At 36.6% G+C, this 19087-nt stretch overlaps 1 protein-coding gene across 10 annotated transcripts in view; it reads left to right on the top strand.

Moving 5' to 3' along the window:
• RAPGEF6 (Rap guanine nucleotide exchange factor 6) overlaps window positions 1-19087 on the top strand; it is a 188009-nt gene that overhangs the window by 156153 nt on the left and 12769 nt on the right. For 8 of the 10 annotated variants that reach the window (XM_053220571.1, XM_053220563.1, XM_015067414.3 and 5 more), the window contains 6 exons: window positions 1976-2187; window positions 6717-6840; window positions 9096-9119; window positions 12635-12855; window positions 15058-15249; window positions 17705-17839. In XM_053220571.1, coding sequence (XP_053076546.1) covers window positions 1976-2187; window positions 6717-6840; window positions 9096-9119; window positions 12635-12855; window positions 15058-15249; window positions 17705-17839 — 908 coding nt within the window. The remainder of the gene's footprint in view (window positions 1-1975; window positions 2188-6716; window positions 6841-9095; window positions 9120-12634; window positions 12856-15057; window positions 15250-17704; window positions 17840-19087) is intronic. The other 2 variants (XM_015067413.3, XM_015067416.3) reach the window with 1 other exon arrangement.

Below are 19087 nucleotides of genomic sequence, written 5' to 3'. Positions count from 1 at the left end.
TCCTTTACCTTTATATCTGTGTTTCTACCTCTCTTTTAGTTCTGTATCTGGTTCTCTGGGACTGTGGTGCCTGTTCAGTCTGTAGTGCCTGATTTGTTTCTGTAGTTTTCTCAGGTTATACCTTTGAATATTTTTTCAGTTCCATTATTTTTGTTTCCTTCTTCCAAAGATAGCAGTTATTGCACATTTTAGATCTCCATTCTCTTCCATATCCATTATTTTCTCTCTAGAGAAATAGAATTTCCATTGATTGCTGATTGCTTCCACTGATTGCTTTTGTTGATCCTTAACACAACTTGTGCACGGTCTTTTTTTTTTTTTTTCTTTAGTACGTTCCAATATGGCCTTCATTTCGGTGTTGGTTTTTATATTTCTTTCATTTCTTTTCTGAACTCGACTAATTTTTTGTTTTGTTTTTTTTTTATCAACTTCTCTTACCATATTTTCTCTAAGCTCTTTATATCACTCCATTAAGCTGTTTACTTTATTCATTTGAAATCATGGCTAGGTCATTGATTTTTATTTGATTGGTGGCAACATTTTTCTTACTTGTATTCTTTGTTAGTTTTCCTGTACCAACTATTTGCAGGAGGTTCATGTGGGAGAGGATCCAGGGCATTATTTCAGGCTAGCAGGAATTGAGCTCGAATGTGAATTGTTTTCTCCCTCCCTCCCTCCCTCCCTCCCTCCCTCCCTCCCTTCCTTCCTCTACGTGGAGATGGGCAGCTTTGGGGCTGCTTACCGCTCAGAATTTCTACCTTCTGTCCTGTCTCACTGTCAAAGGTATTAAGGTATTGTCTCATGAAGATATTATCTCACTCTGTGTACTTAACCTGGCATTCCCTGGTAAAGATCACAGTCAAGCCCCCACCTAATTCTGTCATCCTATGGATTCTGTTGTGTTGTCTCCAATAGGATATTTGCTGTTCTTGCCTTTAGGGTGAGGTAGCCACTTCGGAGAACTTCACCAGCTTGCATTGAGATCTTTAACCATGCCCATTCTTTTTCAGCATTTGGCATTCTCCTGTTTAATCTTAACTGTTTATTGGCAACCTTTTAATGTGTTTAGGAGTTACAGATATCTTAGTTTCTGTGAAGATGAAATTTGCATTTCTGTTATTGATCCATAGAGTTTCTTGGGATGATTTCTGAGAGGCAAAGGGAACAAAGATATCTTAACTCCGCACCTTAAAATCAGAAGTCAAGAAAACATTTTAAGTACAGTGGTGTGCATAAAAGTCAGGTGCCTGGGAATAAAAGAGGGGTTAACTGGTTAGAAAATTGAAGCATTATATATGCAGGATTCATGTGGCAGCCTACCTGCCTGATGGTAGTATAGACATAAAGGGATAGAGAGGAGCGAATGGGCATGTTTTTCAAAGGAGGGCTATCTGAGCTTAAAATCCTGTCAGAAGAAGACATTGAATATGTGGACGCCTTGGGGGACAGGATTAGAACCTAGAGATAGGGAAGTATTTGAATCAGGGACATGAGAGAACAAAACCTTGGAAAGAAGGCTGCCTCAGCTCTAGAACTTGCCTCAGTTATTACAGCAATTGTGTCCAGTATTACTTAAACCACTTTCACAATAGACAGTGTCTTCATAAAGCTATTTTCTAAATAAAGCAAAGAAAACTTTGTGATATTTGAAGGTTTTTTTTTTTATATTTAAGTGTCTATTTTATGGAAATACTATGTTTGTCTCAATACATGCAAGCTGTAAAATAAAGGCTACAGTCTACAACTATACGCAAGTAATGTAGTTCTTCTGGTATAAATTTTCCTGATTGTAACATCAGAGAGCCCTTTTATTATTTTTTTTCCCATGGTTTTGGTCTCTTCATTTCAACACATTAGAAATATGTCCCTATTTATTTTATCTTTATTAGAGAAATTTGTTGTATACGCTTTACTGCCCTGAGTCTTCTCCCTTATTCAAGTCCCTTATTAATGTTTTTATTCTCATCTTTGGCAGTGGCTTGAACCTGGCATCTGTAGCACGACTCAGAGGTACTTGGGAAAAATTACCAAGCAAGTATGAGAAACACCTCCAGGATCTACAAGACCTTTTTGATCCATCTAGAAACATGGCAAAATATAGAAATATTCTTAGTAGTCAAAGCATGCAGCCTCCAATTATTCCACTCTTCCCTGTTGTCAAGAAAGATATGACATTTCTACATGAAGGTATTTAAAAGTTACTTGAAAATTAGTGTGTTTAGCTTCAGCAGATTCCACAGAATTGTGATGTATTATATTTTTCAGCCTTTTATATCACAAAAGCTTTACCTAATTAAATGTAGCAAATTTTAGAAATCAAAACCCACATTATTGACAAAAACAAATTTAAGTGTTTTCCCTCTGCATTCAAACTTAAATTTGACTTACACCCACATCAGATTGTTTGTTCATATTTTTTATTTTGTTCACTAATAATTTTCCTTCCAAACTTTTTTTAATTGAATTATTCAACACATTCAATACAGTAAAGTGACCATAACAAGAGAATAACTAAATGAATTACAACAGAGCAAACTCCCATGTAATCAACTCACAGGTCAAAAATAAAATGTTGCTAGCCTTGCAGGAGCCCTATTGATGCCCCTCTCTAATAATTGTCCTCATTCTCTTCCTCAAAAGCAATGACTGTCCTGACTTCTAATACTGTGGTTTAGTTTTATCTGTTGCTGAACTTTATATAAATGGAATCACATAGTATATTTGTTTTCTTGCATTTTGGTTTGGTTTGGTTTCTGGCTTATTTTAGTCAGTATTAGATTTATGAGATTTTCCCATGTTTTTTGAGTGTAGCTGTATTTCATTTTCACAACTAGTATTCCATTACCTGAATGCAATACAGTGGATTTATCCATTCTCCTGATAAGCATTTTATAGTTTTCCACTGTTCACCTATTACGGATAATGCTGCTTTGAATATTAATACTGTTCATAGTGGATTTTATTATGGATGTGATATTCATATAATCAACTTTAGAAAACAGTTTGGCATTGTCTAGCAAAAGTGCAACACTGGCAGTGGTGCTAGAGTTAGTGTTCCTCACCAACACCTGGTAAATTCATTCGTTTATTAGGTTGTTGCTTATTTAATGCATTTTTAAGAATTTCTTATAAATCCTGGGTGTAATACGATTTGCCTTTTGAATCTCTTAAGGTTATCTTTTAATACACAGCACGTTCTTAGTTTTAAAAGACTAGCATATGGATCTTTTAGCATGTTTCACTTCCAGTCTCCCTGAATTAATTTTTGTATATGGTATTTATTCTAGTCTGGTAACTGGCTAACTATACACTGTTTTACTATTTTTCTAGTGTTACCCTAGGCATTATATTTATACTTAATTAGTTGATATTAATTAGGTTAGTATTCATTAGTACTTTTCTGTGTATTGGGCAGTGCAAGGAATTTAGAGTACTTGAATTCCATTTACTCACCTACCAGTTTATATGTGCTTGTCATGCCTTTAACTTCTATGTGATCTTATCATTTAGAGAAGTCAGTATTTATCTTTTTCTAGATGATGTTACTGTTTTTATTCCTCTGTTTTCAAAGCTTCCATGTGGTTGGGGTTTTTTTTCTTCCTATAGAATATTATTTATTGTTTATTTAAGTACAAGTCTGCTGGTGATGAAATATCCTAATTTCATTTATCTAAAAATATCTATACTTCATATTCATTTTTAAGGCATAATTTTGGTTCGCAGTGGTCTAAACATTTTAAAAGACCATTTCATTGTGTCCTGGCTTTTATTGTTGATACTGAGAAGTCATTTGTCAGTCTTATTTGCTGTTCCTGTGATTATATTCCGCCCTTCTTCCAATAGCTGCTTTGTAATTGTCTCTTCTCTTGGTCTCTTTTTTTTTTTTTTTTTTCCCCTGTAGTTTTGCTATGATGTAGCTAGGTGTGGCATTTGCTTGTTTTAGTCCTGATTTGTTTATAAGATACCTTGAAACCTATGTTTTGGTATTTTTCATCAGTTTTGGAAAAATTCTCATTCATTTTGTCTTCAGATTTCTTACCTACCCTCTTCTGACCTCTATTTTAGGGATTTTGATTTCTCCTGTCTTAGACATGATGACTGCCTCTATTGTCTCATACCCTCTTTTCTCCATTTCTCATCTTTTTGTCTAACCATGCTTCATTCTGGATATTTTCTTCCAACTTACTGTCCAGTTTATCAGTTCTTGAACTATGTGTAATTTACTCTTAAATATATCAGTGAGTTCCTAGCCAGTTATTGTGTTTTGTCAGGTTTACAACTTAAATTTTTTTTATCTCTGTGTTCTCTGCTAAAGTTCTTAGTGTTGTTTTCTACATCTTTGCACATATCCAGCTTAGTTAAAGGCTTTGTCTAATAACTCCATCCTTTGTGGGTCCTTTTCTGTTGTCTTTGTCTCCTGTTTTCATTTGTCATCTCTTCTCCTGACGTCTCTAGTTACTTCTGATCAAATGGATGTTGTGTATAAAAGATTACAGAAATAATTTGAGGTTTCAGATGATGTTCCATTCCTCCAGAAAGAAATAAAACTTGCTTTTGCCAGGCAGCTAGGTAAGCTAGCAGTGCAAGATCACCTTAATCCATTTTTACATTTTTAAGATATTTTAACACTAAACTTTTATCCTGGTCACAACTAGTTATTCGTAGTCCCAGGATAGCCCTTCAGGATCCCAACCCAAAGCACTGGAGGTTTACCAGGACCTAAGGTGTTTTCCTCTAACCTAAGAAGTCAGGGTGTCACTACTTAGTTTTTTAAGTTCATCATCCCCTTTTCTGAATCAGTAGATGCCTCTAGGGTCAGGCACTGGGAAATGGTAAACCTTTCCCAGATCTTTCATTCTTCTTCCAAATCTTCACTTCCTTGATAGCTTTTTAGTGCCTTAAAATACTTGTTTTTTCTATTTTTGCTCAAATTTTCTAATTATTCTCAGCAGGAGGGTTGTTCTAACTAGTCTTAATGCTTCCTCTCTATCACTCCTTTTTCATAAGAAAATACTCTGATAGGCTTCAAATATATTTTTCTGACTTGTTCCCTCAAGACATGTTTATGTGACTTGGAAGGTTTTGTTTTTGTTTTTGTTTTTTTTTAATGTTTATTTATTTTTGAGACAGCATGAGTGAGGGAGGGGCAGAGAGAGAGGGAGACACAGAATCCGAAACAGGCTCTAGGCTCTGAGCTTTCAGTGCAGAGCCCCATGCGGGGCTCGAACCCACGAACAGTGAGATCATGACTTCAGCCGAAGTCAGACGCTCCACCAGCTGAGCCACCCAGGCGCCCCTAGTGACTTGGAAGTATTTTTGGTGATTATTTTGTTACTAGCTCACATGTTGAGACCCTCAACAACTCATATGTTCATTGTATAGATGCTCTTTACCATGAGAAAGCAGACCCCACTCTATGTTTCAGACGCATTAGGTTCTCAGACTTGCCATTAGGAACTTAGAGTTCCACAGAGGCATCTCACAGGCTACCAGAGTAGATAAATGGGGTCACAGAAACTATAAAAGACAGGTGTGAAAAAGAAACACTACTATAGACCATCACATTGCCTTTTAAACATACAGTTTTTACCTTGTAGTCTGAACTTGGTAAGCCATCAAATGGGCTAAGTCTGATCTCCTAGCTATCCTCTTCAAAGAAAAGTAGATCATTTTGAAAGTTGTGTGAATTTTTCCTCAGAGCCCTACTGATTGGAACAAATAAAAGTTATGGAACTTAAGAGCTAGCACAAATGTAAATGCAGATTTCGGAAAGAAAAGATGAATGGCAGACCAGAAAGTATTTACTCTATGAGCCAGTCACCTTAATTTAACTAATAATTGCCATTTGGGAAAACAGATCTACTCTTACTTAGTCCCCCACTAGAACCCTCCCTTTTTAAAAGCAGTCAGAGGTTTTCATGGGATATATTCCATTTGTTAAATGTTGACAATTCATTTAACACTTTTTTTAAGTATTTTATTTTTATTTTTTTTCTTGATTTTGTCTGACCTATGCATTATTTCAAAAGGTATTGTTCAGTTTTCAAACTTTGGGAGATTTTATAATGTTTCTGAGTTTATTCATTTCTTTTGAGAGGGACAGAGAGAAAGCACAAGCAAGGGAGGGGCAGAGAGAGACAGGGAGAGAGCTGACTGTACTGAGAACAGAGAGCCTGATGAGGGGCTCAAACTCAAAAACTGTGAGATCATGACCTGAGCCAAAGTGAGACACATAACTGACTGAGCCAGCTAGGCACCCCTTAAAAGATTTTAAACCAAAGAAAACTTACTGGGTTAATTAAGCCCATAGGTCACTCTTTGTGACCTCTGGCTAAAGCCTAAGTTTTCAAGTGCTATACCCTACTGTCCAAAAGAGCAGATACAGGTACCTGATAGAGTGGGCGGAGCATCTAGACAGTAAGATTTCAGGAGCCACACATTTTATAGATGTGCCTTTAACATAGTGAAATTGGTTTAGAAGCTATGTAGCTTATCAACTTCCAGTACTTGTAATCACTCCCATAGGAATAGAATTCCTCCTAGTTAGCTCATTCCCTGGGAGCATAGTTGAACCATATATGCTTTTATCGGTTCAAAACAGAAGTGGCAGTTTCATAAAGACGGTTCTGATTTGTGCCCCCAGAATAACTTGACTTTTCCTACCTTCATATGGGCATTTTAATTTTGAAAATGAAAAAGTTGGTTTTATTCCGTAGGGAATGACTCCAAAGTAGATGGTTTAGTGAATTTTGAGAAGCTAAGAATGATTGCCAAGGAAATCCGTCAAGTTGTTCGAATGACTTCTGCTAACATGGACCCAGCTATGATGTTTCGACAGAGGTATGGCATTGAAGTCTGTAGAAGTGTTACAGTGGCATCAAGTGATACAGTAATAATATTTATCATTTATTAGCCATCTCCCATTTGCTGTGCACTGTATGTCAGTCTCCAGTAATCATTTACCACAGCAACCCTTTAAAGGTAGGTGTTATGGGTTTCTTTGTACCTGTGAAAAAGGGATGCTCAGAGCATTTAGGTAATATGCCCAGAAGTATGTAACTTGCTGAGATTTGAGCCCTGGTTCTGTATTACTTTTTGGAGTACGTGGATAATTCTATCTTGTTATGTTAACTAACTGACTTAAATATTAGTCTGCACATGCCTTTTATTTTTACTAAATGTTTTTAAAGTTCTATTTCTATTAAAATCATACTTTATTTTTTAAAAATATATTAGTTTCCTCAAGCCATAGTACTACTGTTTATTTGTATGCAAGTTCTTTAGCAGAATTTAGAAAGTGCAAATGTAAGCATGTTCTATCATTAATAAAAATGGAAAATGTTATTTGTGTTCCATATTAACCTGATCTTCTAAGAATGAATGCTTTTTAAAATTCAGTTTTAATGTAATAACAGAGACTTTCTCAAACTCAGTAAAACTTAGAGAAAGTGTGTTGTCAAACCCTTCTCAGTAATTTCTAAAATTTTCAGGGTAAATAGATATTAGGGTTCTAATTTAGGGGACTTACTTTCTTCCAGGCCTATGTGTATAACTTCAGTGTATAAGGCTTTTAAAAATGAAATAGGCACAAAGATAGGCACCGTTCCTCTGGCTAAAAAAAAAATACAGTAAGGAAACAAAAACACTTGTTTCTTTAAAAATCAAAGGTGGAATTTTTGTAATCAAACAGTATCAGTATGTGTCAGTATAGGTGTTTTCTTCTGTTTTACTTAGATTACTGTTCAGGAGTCTTTGTTTTTGTAAGTAGTTGATTTGATAGTTGGCTCTAGTGTAGAGATCCTCAGAGAACAGACGAAGGGGGCGGTCACTCTTCGCTACCCATCCCGCTCCGCCCTTAGGAATCCAACATGTAAGGAGACATGTTGTTGCTCAGTAGTATGGAAGCAGAAAACAGTAAGAACCAGGGACCAAAGCAAACCTGGAGGAAGGTTTGTTGTTTGTTTGTTTGTTTTTTAAGTTTTTGCCTTTGTTGCTTGTTTCTGTACAGTGGCCCCACTACTGCCTGTTGTCTTACGTGGACCTCCATTTTCTCATATATGTTAGCACTCCTTCCCAAAAACAATGGATTTGTGCCCCTACAGACCAGTAAATAACATACTAAGTACCAGCTATGCTTCAAAAATGAACAAAGGAGGAAAAACCTAAGGAGGAATTTAATAAACTTGGCCATTTTCTGGGGCATGACCTGGGCTAAGTAGACTACAAGATAGGGGAAAATAAAACATTCATAATTAGATTGGACAAATTGAATTGGACTGAACTTTTCCTGAATCAGTTTTCTTTTTTAACCAGTACTTAAATGCACTTTTTCTTTAAGCAAGTAGTTATCCATTTTTGTGGTGTATATTATATAGTGTGGAAAAAGTAACCTCTTTCATTCTAACAGTAATCTGACAGAAAACAGTTTGCTGATAGAAAAGCAGAGTCTTGGGCCACCTGCAGCACATGGACTCTGGCGAGGGGCAAAAAATAAAAAGCAATCTTTATTCAGTCCATTTGTAGTATAAGGATATGCAGTATCCTATTCTGATGTTATACTTTTACTTAAATTTTAAGTTGACTTCTTGGTCAAAATTTCTTTTAAAGTACATTGTTGGAGAAATTTCTGCCCTGAGAGATGACATTATAAATCTTTATGTTCCTTGTAACTTCATCTTGTCACTGAAAGGAGTGCTCAAAAATCCTTTCAAAAAAAATGTTCAAAAATTCTCTTCCTTAATTTAAGGTTTACGTCCCTTAAAAACTCTAAATTCAAAATTTATAATAAGTATTTTTTTTCTTAAGTTGCTTATTAACATAAGCCTATGGTGTGAATTAGATATTAGAAATATAATTAGCCTTACAGCATATTTTAAAGAATATTGTGGGTTTGTTGGCTTCCGGTACACATCCTAATTCATTTTACCCCCTCTGCATTCCATTAAAGTCATTTTACTGTTAAGCTGCCATTTTTTCTTAGTAAAATTTTTCTGTTCTATTCTGTCTCCATAGTTTCTCTGACTCTCAACTGTTGTCTTTTTTCTGTGCTTTCCTATTCAAACCCATGCGTCAATGTTTGTGGCTCTTGCTTACAGGAAGAAGAGGTGGCGGAGTCTGGGGTAAGTGTAGAGATGAATGCACCTGAACCAGAGGTTGTGCAACTCTTAACACGTACTGCATCCTTTTCGTTAATGCACGCGGATGAACTAGCATGCGTCCTGTTAACCCTGTCAACCTACGCTCCTCACAAATGCCTTTTGCTAACAAGGTGAAAATAGTGATAGAAGTAGCTTTTTTTTCCCATGGACTTTTCCATTGTTGGTGTCCCGTAAGTCCCTTGTAGATTTTAATTTAGTAGGGTCAGTTAAAAGAGGATGATACTAAATATTTGTTGTGTGCTTGTTATGTGCCATATATTGTTCTAAGCACTTTATAAGAATTATTTAATTCTCCATGCACCCTGTGAGATAAATACCGGTATTCTTATGGTGCACGTGGGGAAGATACACTTGTCTCAATTAAAGCTCACTAATGCTAGTTCATACTTAGGTAGTATCACTCCAGAGTCCATGCCATTTTCTTTTTCTCAAATCCCTTACTGTGGGGCAGCCTGCTTGGCTCAGTCATTAGAGCATGCAACTCTTGATCTCTCAGTCATGATTTCAAGCCTTGGGCATGAAGCCTCCTTTAAAAAGTTTGTTCACGTGTCTTATATGTAATTATCTAAATATGTAATTACATAAAAATGAGCGAAATTTGTTTATAAAGCTTATATTTCCATCAGTTTTACAAAAAGAGGCAGCCCTTATCCAAACTATACTATAAAGTCAGTAAATGATTGAAATGGAAGATGATTTTAATTCTTCAGATCTACTAATACCATGTGACATAAACAGTATTCATTGAATTTTATTTTAAATTTGTACCATTTTAAATAAGAGACTCCTTTCTCTCTGTTTAAACTGTGATATAGTCAAGGGTGCCTGGACAGCTCAGTGTGTGGAGCATTGGTCTTGGGGTCATAAGTTGAAGCCACACATTGGGGGCAGAATTTACTTTAAAAAAAAACTGTAATATAATCTGAAACTGCCACCTTTTGCTGTTCAGGTATGTTTGGATCTCTCCTTATACATAGATATCTCTTATTTAGAACCCTAGAATGTTTAGGACCTTATAAATCACCTATGTATCCTTTCATTTTTAGATGAAGAAAGACAGTTTTTGTGAATGAAGGGATTGCATATGAAGGATTTTTGTTATTTTAAGACTAGAGTGAATCATGAAGTCAGATGCTTTAATTACACACAAAAAGGATTTTTTTTTTTTTTTTTTGTGAGCCACTTACTTGAACTTGAGTCTTGTCTTATTTGTGATCCTGCTTTCTGTTGAATTTTGGTGAACTTGAATTTCCTTCTACATTCTTCCTTCTCTGTGTTTTTCTCATGTGTTTCCTTCTGTATTATACATCTATGTCTTGTTCTTTTCTGGTTCTTTTCACTGAAAATAGAAATTGATTCCTGGCATTACTGTTATGAAGAAAAATACTTGATCAGCACATTCTAGTAGGAATTTGGGCTGTTGAATGACTTAGGTTAACACATTCATTGTTTGTTCAGTTTTAGGGTTGCATTGTATGATACTTGCAGACAGTAGGCATTTTTGTTATTTCATAGCGTTCTTCTGTTTTGGGACTAGTTTAGAAGGCATTTTATTGTCATTTATTACAATGTTCCTAGAATTTTGTATCCTAGATTTGTGGACTTTTTTTTTTTTTTGTATCAGTAAAGGTAAAATTACTAAAACATTTGTATTAAAATTTGTTCCTAAATGTTGGCACTTGATTTTAATGCATATATTTGAATCTAAGACATCATCGATTGTTGGACACACCATTATTTTATGTACCACTAAGAAAAAATCACTTAAGTGCCTTCTTACCACTGAAAATGTTTTACTTTATACTTATTTAAAAGAGCTCTTATGTAAACTTAGATATGTATTTTTATCACATAACACCCTTTTACATTCATTAAAAGAAAAATGTGAGCACATTAAATTGGTTTATTTAGATCTCTGTCAAACTCACTCATATTTAGAATATGAATCTTCTGAGTTACTAGTTTCTGGGTGTTTTTCTCTGCACGGTATTTTCTTTTGTGCCATCAACTGTATTGGTAATGAAGTATTTCTTAAAACAAGCCATTAAAGAAGTAAAAGCTGCTGGTGCTGGGCTCTTAGCTTGGCTTTGCATATATTTAGAGCTGTCCTCTTTTTGACAGCTGCTCTGAGAATGTTGTTGAACGTGTCACATCCACTACCTTCTTAAAATCATTTGGTTACTGGAGATTAAAAGAGTAATTCACTAATGTTGTTGGATTTTCTTCCCAACCATTCTTCAAGTTTTGAAGTTTCTGTGTGTACAAGTAGTGACAACCATGTCACAGATTCTGCCTGACCAGCAGCAATCAAAAGTTGCTTTCAAATGTAAGACACATCTTAATTCAAAGATACTAAAATTGTGAAAGAAAAAAATACTGTGACACTTTTACAACTTTTGTTTTGCTTAATTTACAGTGAACACATTAGGGTTTTATTGTCGGTTTTAAATAGTATGTGAGCACTGCAGAACAAATTGTTCTTTGTGATCTGTGTATTTAGAATATTTTAGGGTAAATATGAGGCTTGTTTAGATAACCCATAGATAACTTTATTATTTTGGAGTGAGAACTGCATTTAGAATAAAAATCATTTAAGAACTTCGTGTTTCTAGCCTCATTAGGACAAATAGCATTGCTTTTCCTGTTTTCCATTGGTTCCAGATGTGGCCATTATAGAATGAGGTTTGCCACAAAGAGGTTGGGTGAAGCTATAGTTTGTTTGAACTGTGGTTATTTCTACCCAGCTTGCAATTCATCGCAGAGGCATTGCAAAGAAAAGTTCCCAAGTCCCAGATCCTCAGTCCAGAACCACATATTGCCTAACCATTCCAAGTGTGAGTGGGAGATTGAGCTTTCTCTTGTACTTCTGGTCTCTGACTATACGGAATTGAGTATAAATGCCTATTTTTCTTTTCGGTTGTTCTCTTTGAATTTGGCCAAAACACTTAGTGGTAAAATTGGTTAGCTTTCTAAGAGTGGCCTGCTGTAGATAGGAATGGTGATGGCTATGGCATGTCCAAAGAAGCAGCACAGATAAGCAAAGCTCCTGTAGAAACTCCCTTGCTCAAGAATCCTGGTATAGAGATCTGGCTAAGGATGGACTTGTTCTGACTCAGACTCTTGCCATATTTTCAGAGTTTGGATGGCCTCCGGGGGCTGCTGTTTACTTGTCCCAGCTGTGCCATGGATTGCATAGGCACAAACACAGATTTCATGGAATTTGTTGCTGGGGCACGGGGTTGGAGGGAGGAGGAAAAATTATTATCTTACTCTTTTGAATTCTGCACTTTGCCGAATCTTAAAACTTAGAACATAGCCATGTGTGCCATATTACTTTGCATTAATGCTCTTCATCTTTTAACTCATTTGCATCAGCATGCAGTAGCATTAACAGAACAAAATTCTTTTAATCTTCAATCTGCCATGTGTAGTTCTCATCTTTACTGTCCCTCATTGTGATATCCATCATCCTACAGGTCATTGAGTCAAGGCAGCACAAACTCTAACATGCTAGATGTTCAAGGAGGTGCTCACAAGAAAAGGGCACGCCGCAGCTCTCTGCTCAACGCCAAGAAGCTATACGAGGATGCCCAAATGGCAAGAAAAGTGAAGCAGTATCTTTCCAGTCTGGATGTAGACACAGATGAGGAAAAGTTTCAGATGATGTCATTGCAGTGGGAGCCTGCCTATGGTACCTGTAAGTACAAGTTTTCACTTAATGTGATGTTAAATAGTACAACAAAATAGACATTATATCTTTACAGTTAAGCTTAAGTCCAGTGAAAATTAACTTTCTCTCAAAAAGGTTTCTGACATCCCAAGCGTCAAATGATCTCTTATCTGGATACTGAATTCCATCCGTTCCTAATTGCCATGTGTAGGAAACTGAGGGTTGAAGAATTCTTTAAAAAGCATTAGAGGGGAGGCTGGGTGGCTCAGTCAGTTAAGCATCTGACTTCAGCTGAGGTCATGATCTCATCATAGTTTGTGAGTTCAAGCCCTGCGTCGGGCTCTGCCCTAACAGCTTGGAGCCTGGAGCCTGCTTCAGATTCTGTCTCCCTTTCTCTCTGCCCCTTCCCTACTTGTGTTCTCTCTTTGTCTCTCAAAAATAAATAAATAAACATTTTAAAAAAATTATTAGAAAGTTGGGGCCCCTAGGTAGCTTGTTTGGTTGAATGTCCAACTTTGGATCCTCTGTCTCCTTCTCTCTGCCCGTCCCCTTCTTGCTCACGCATGCGCGCGCGCACACACACACACACACACACGCACGCACTCTCTGCCTCTCACAGAAATAAATAAACGTTTAAAAAAATCATTAGAAAGTCTTCTTATAAAAACTGGAACATTATAGAGGAGCCCTTCAGTTTGAGGACATTTTTATCTTCATCCCTAAATACAGAGTAAAACTAAGTGAACTTTTATCTTCGTTAAATTTCATAGATATTTGCCAACTAGGAAATGGAAGAAATTTAATTGAAAGCCTTATCAACAATAGGTGTTAGTAAGGTGAACTAAGAAAAGTGAGGCACATTCTCATATTGTTAAAATACTGGAATTATGTGGGGGAAAAAGGAGAGCCTATTCTCAAAATTTTTTAATTACACATAGGCTTCCCCCACCATTTGTAAGTAGAACATTCCTATGAAACATTTTGTAGGCCAAATGACATAAAGGGAAGAAGCAGTTACCATTAATTTCTATGGAAAAAAATTTGAGTGTTCCCAGATCCAAAAAAATAACCTCTGTTAGGCTTTTCTGATACTTTAGGACACGTCTTACTAACAGATGCACAGAATAAATATAGATAGAGCACACAGGCTCACAGACACAATTTAAAGTTATGGCAGTTTAGGGGCGCCTGGGTGGCTCAGTTGGTTAGGCGTCCGACTTCAGCTTAGGTCATGATCTCACAGTTGGTAAGTTCAAGCCCTGCGTCACGCTCTGTGCTGACAGCTCAGAGCCTGGAGCCTGCTTCAGATTCTGTGTCTCCCTCTCTCTCTGACCCTCCCCCACTCAAACTGTCTCTGTCTGTCTCTCTCTCTCAAGAATAAATAAACATTAAAAAAAAATTTTTTTTTTAAAGTAGCAGTTTGATACTGAGGTGCTGAGTGTAGTTTCTGGGAAAGTAGCTTGTTGGTTCTCTTCTCACTGCTTCTTACATTGCCTCTGTAAGCAAGAATCCTCTTTGAATTTATTTGGGCTATTTGGGCTAATTTCTAATGTAGGTATTTCGTAAAAGTAAAATGGAGTAATACAACTTGTGAAAGCTGAGAATACCTATATGAACAACATAGGGTATATGTGTCTGGGGCTAGGAAATCATGAGTTGTAAAAGCAGAAATCAAAAATGGTAAATTACACTATATTGTAACAATCAAAAAAGATTAAGTTGTAAGTGGCTGTTATTTTACACAGTGGATGTTATTTTACACATATATATGATTAAATGTTATGCCAATAAAAATTCCAATAGGATACTTAGAACTTGATAACTGCTGATAGAATAAAATTGGAGAAGGAAACTGGTATGATCCGATTTCATGTTGGAAGAGGCACTCTGCTGTTCTGTTGAGAGTGGCTTGAAGTCATAGACTAGAATTGATCCAATCAGGGAAGTATTTCAGTAGTGTAGATGAGAGGATGTAAACTTGGCTGTCACTGTTATGGTGGAAAGGGGACCATTTAAGTTAATGGGTTCAGAATGTATGGAGGAAGCAACTTAATTCTACAGACATTTTAGAAGTCATGTTGTATAATACATGAAATTATTTTTAGGAAGATTAATCTGTTGTATTTTTTCTGTTAAAAATAGAAGGTTTTAATGCAATCATTATTGTCACTAGTGATAACCTTGCCTAAAAAAGTACACAGTTACTTAATTCTTACTCTGTTCTATTAGTGACTAAGAATTTCAATGAGAAAAGATCGGCCAAGTCATCAGAAATGTCTCCAGTGCCTATGAGATCAGCGGGCCAAACAGCTAAAGCACATTTGCATCAGCCTCACAGAGTGAGCCAGGCACTCCAAGTGCCAGCTGTTAATTTGCACCCCATCAGGAAGAAGGGACAAGCAAAAGACCCCGCCACATTATGTGAGTATTCACAATTATTGCATTGATTTAATTAAAATTTCCAGGGGAGTTAGAATGAAAGATAATTACAAATATAAATGCTCAGAAGATCAGCTAGTATAGTTCATATAATTGTCATTCATGAATTGAAAGATGTTTGTTTGCCTCTAGGTATTTGGTAACAGCATAAATATCTTAAATGCTGATAATTGGAATTCCTGTAGTCCTAGCAACAGAAAACTTAGAGCAATATGCCTAGGTACCAAGCGTTTGCTGCTTTCAGAGGTGCATTTGAACACTTACCTAACGCACCTGCAACCTATGAGAATGAGGTTGCTTATTCTAAAAATGTATATTGTTTTTACATTCACAATCACTTCTCAAAAACCTAGTGAGGAGACAAGAAAAGATTGTAAGGTTTGTAAAGTATAGACCATGCTTTATCCCTCCTCTGCTAGGCCATGTAGAAAAGAAGCTACATTTAGTTTGGTTCCTAACATTAGCGCTTAACCCATGCATTATACATTTAGGACATATTTAGTAGAACTTTGTAAATTTTATTTGATTTTGTTTTGAGATCCAAAGTTGAATAAGAAGTGCCCCCCACTCCTTGCCTTTGCCAGGTTTCCATTCTGGTACTATAGACCCACAAACCGGTAACAAATATAATATGTTTGCTTTTATGCCTAGAGTATGTTCAGAGCATATAAAAAACAAAAAATGGGAAGTTTCTGGAGCACACAGAGCTAAGTATAAAGTGGAACTTCAGAGCAGGCTTTGTGGAGATAACACCTAAGCAGAGTTTTAAGGCTTGATCAAGAGGGAGGTAATGAGGCAAAGACTGCAGAGAAATTGCTTCAAGCAAAGGAAAAGCATGGTGTCTGCAAGGAGCTACTGGCAGTTTGCTGCCTCTGAGTGTAGAGCTGCAGAAAGAGTGCTGAGAGACAATAATAATTAAAGCTACCACCTGCAGAGTACCGCCTGAGTGCCAGACACAGTTTTGAGTGCTTTATGCTTTACTAAGTTCATTACGTTCATTTAATCTTCATAATAACCCTATAAGATAGGCAATACTCTTGTTTTAGAGAGTAAACAAAGAAGGTCTCAGTAACTTACACACTGCCAGTGTGTGATGGAGGTGGGAGTTGATCGCAGCTAACTGGCTTTAAAGTCTTTTTTTTCAACCATCATATTAAACAGCCTCCCAGGATGACAAGAAGTGAAGTCCTAGGCATGCTGAAATTTTAATATGGCATGCCAAAGGACAGTTGTCCGTGGGTAGCTGTTGCAGACATTTGAGCAGGGGAAGGTTATGGTCCACTTTATATTTGGAGAAGAACTAGAGTAGGGAGGGCAGTGAGACTGCAGATAGACAGTCCAAAAGGAGGGCTGATAGAACAATTCACTGGACGTTGCTCAGAGCCCGAGCTAGTTTGATGGTTGGGGAGATGAGGAAATAATTGGGTACAAAATTGATGAAATCAGTCAATATGCTGGTCAAGTGAGAAATGGGAGAGGTGTAGGTCTGGCTTCTTACTCGGATGTCATCACCCAAGAGGCAGTATTAACTCTAAGTAGCCCTCTTTTTGCTTGTTGTAATATGGCTGTTATTTATGTGATAAATGTATTCATATTAAAAAAGCACTTAATTAAGAGCAGTGTGAGTATACCGTGATTTAAATTTTAAATTTCTGCATTGTTAAAACGGGCCGCTTGTTACTATGACAAATGCCCATCAAAGTTGGGCTTACTTTACTGATTACAATAGTGTCGATAGCTCTTTGACTTTTCTTAGAGAAGATCTATAATATAAAAATGTCAGTATCGTGAAACCATTGCTAAGTTTGACCTATGCTAAACAGGAACGTCTATTCAACAAGAGTAAAGATAGAACTTTGCAGCATGTTTGCAGTGGGCTCCATACTATTTTTCTATAAATTCATGATTCTTTCTGTTGTCTACTTTTCTCCTATAGTGTGACTTTAGTCCTATTGAAAAGGGCTGGACTGGCAGCCCAGCAGCCTCTTCTATATGCCCACAGGTAGTGACAGTGCCAGCATCCCTACACTGCCCTGGCCACGTGCCTCACCCTGACTTGGAGAGGCCACCTCTAGAGGGGAGAGAAGAGTTGGAATCCATACCTTCCCTATTAAGACTTCCGACAAATATGTTAATTGTGGGGGCTGGGACACTATACCCAAACCATTAAATCGGTTTCCCTTACGCCACAAAACAGACAACAAAGAACTGTTATAATGTGGTTTGTGCTGACTAGCTGAATTGGAACCAGTAACCTAGAGGTGAGAATCTCTGTATGCTATTACCCAGTCATTTAGTCCCTGTTTGTCATTTACACATTTCAGTTGACTACACTAGCCATTGTGCATCATGGCTTTAGTTACGTAGCGTATGAGGCACCTTACAGATATTTTCATTGTGAAGTGATGCTTACTTGCTTCTTGGGTTTTATTTTCAGGTACAAATTTACCTCAGAAAGTTTTAGGGACAACTGAAGAAATAATTGGTAAGAAACATCCAGAAGATACAATCTCTGTGGCATCATCCTTACATTCTAGTCCTCCTGCATCTCCTCAAGGCTCTCCTCGCAAAGGTAAGACGTAACAGTTTAAGCTAGTTGTTCTTACACCAAGCAACGCTTTGTGACACATAATTTGCTTTTTCCATCTCTAGTGATAATAGAAAGTGAAGAAACATGTACCTCCTGATACTTTTTGAACTTTGATGTTTTAGTTTGAATTATTCAGATGCTCTCCAGGTGTTGTGCCTTATATATGCTAGGACTTCTGTATTCAGAGTGGACATGCATAGATAAGAATGAAGGCAGAAGTCACAGTCACTTCATTCTTTGCAGATTCTTGGTGGTGTTATTCAAATTTCCAATTTTTTAAACATTTCTGTGGAGTATTTTAAAATACGAATTTCTACAATAAATTGGTTTTAACCAGCTACAAAATTCGGGGGAAAACATATTTAGGTTGATATGTTCCTTTTTTTAGTAATGGAATATTATTACCTTTTTAGTAATCAGGATTTAAAATAACTTTTACATCACACTTAAAGAGAACCTCTTGATGTAAAATGCCTGAAATCGGTCTTGTTCATTGACCTACATTTTCGTAATTCACAGTGAAGCTTTTTTTGTCTTGAGTAAACTGGGTAGTGTGTATGCAAATGCAATTTCACGTTAGCTGCACGTGTAGTATTTTAAATGGTGTGTGTATTTCTTACACTGGATGCTCCACACTCTTTTTGTATTTTGGTTAAAAAGTCTCCTTAGTTCTGGCATCATCTTCCTGGATGTAAAAGAATCACATGTTTAAATAATCACAGTACAAGAGGGCACATGGGGTTGGGGAAGAAAACCTTATGAATTCTAGCAGGAATGAAAAGCTTCCAGAGCTTTCCCCCGCTCCCATGTTCTAAGTTTGATTCCACTTTTGCGAGCTCTTTTTTTATTATTTGCCATATTTGTGGCAACGATATGGTAAGTGATGTCAGACCAGAGCTTGAATTCTAACTCTGTTCCCCACTATAGCTGCATTACTAAGCCCAGGTAATTTATAAGCTGAACAAAGACCAGCTATTTTAGGGAACTTATACAAGGGTTAAACGAAATAGTATTTATAAAGCCTGATAGACGATAAGTATTTAGTAAATTGAAGTGTGTCCTCTTTGTCCCTTCTGCCATCCCAGGGTAACTTAGCTTCATTCTAACGTTTCCTGTTCTCCTTCACATAGCTGAGAGAAGCTGGAATTTTCATTCAGATTTTATTCAGAAAAGATTAGTAAAAATTAAACAGGATGTATAAACAATATATATTAACAGGTATGTTTTTAA

Source organism: Acinonyx jubatus, chromosome A1, assembly GCF_027475565.1.
Source record: "Acinonyx jubatus isolate Ajub_Pintada_27869175 chromosome A1, VMU_Ajub_asm_v1.0, whole genome shotgun sequence".
In the NCBI taxonomy this organism is placed as follows: Eukaryota; Metazoa; Chordata; class Mammalia; order Carnivora; family Felidae; genus Acinonyx; species Acinonyx jubatus.
The sequence above is the reverse complement of the archived record's forward strand: the minus strand, read 5'-3'. Positions and strand labels throughout refer to the sequence as shown.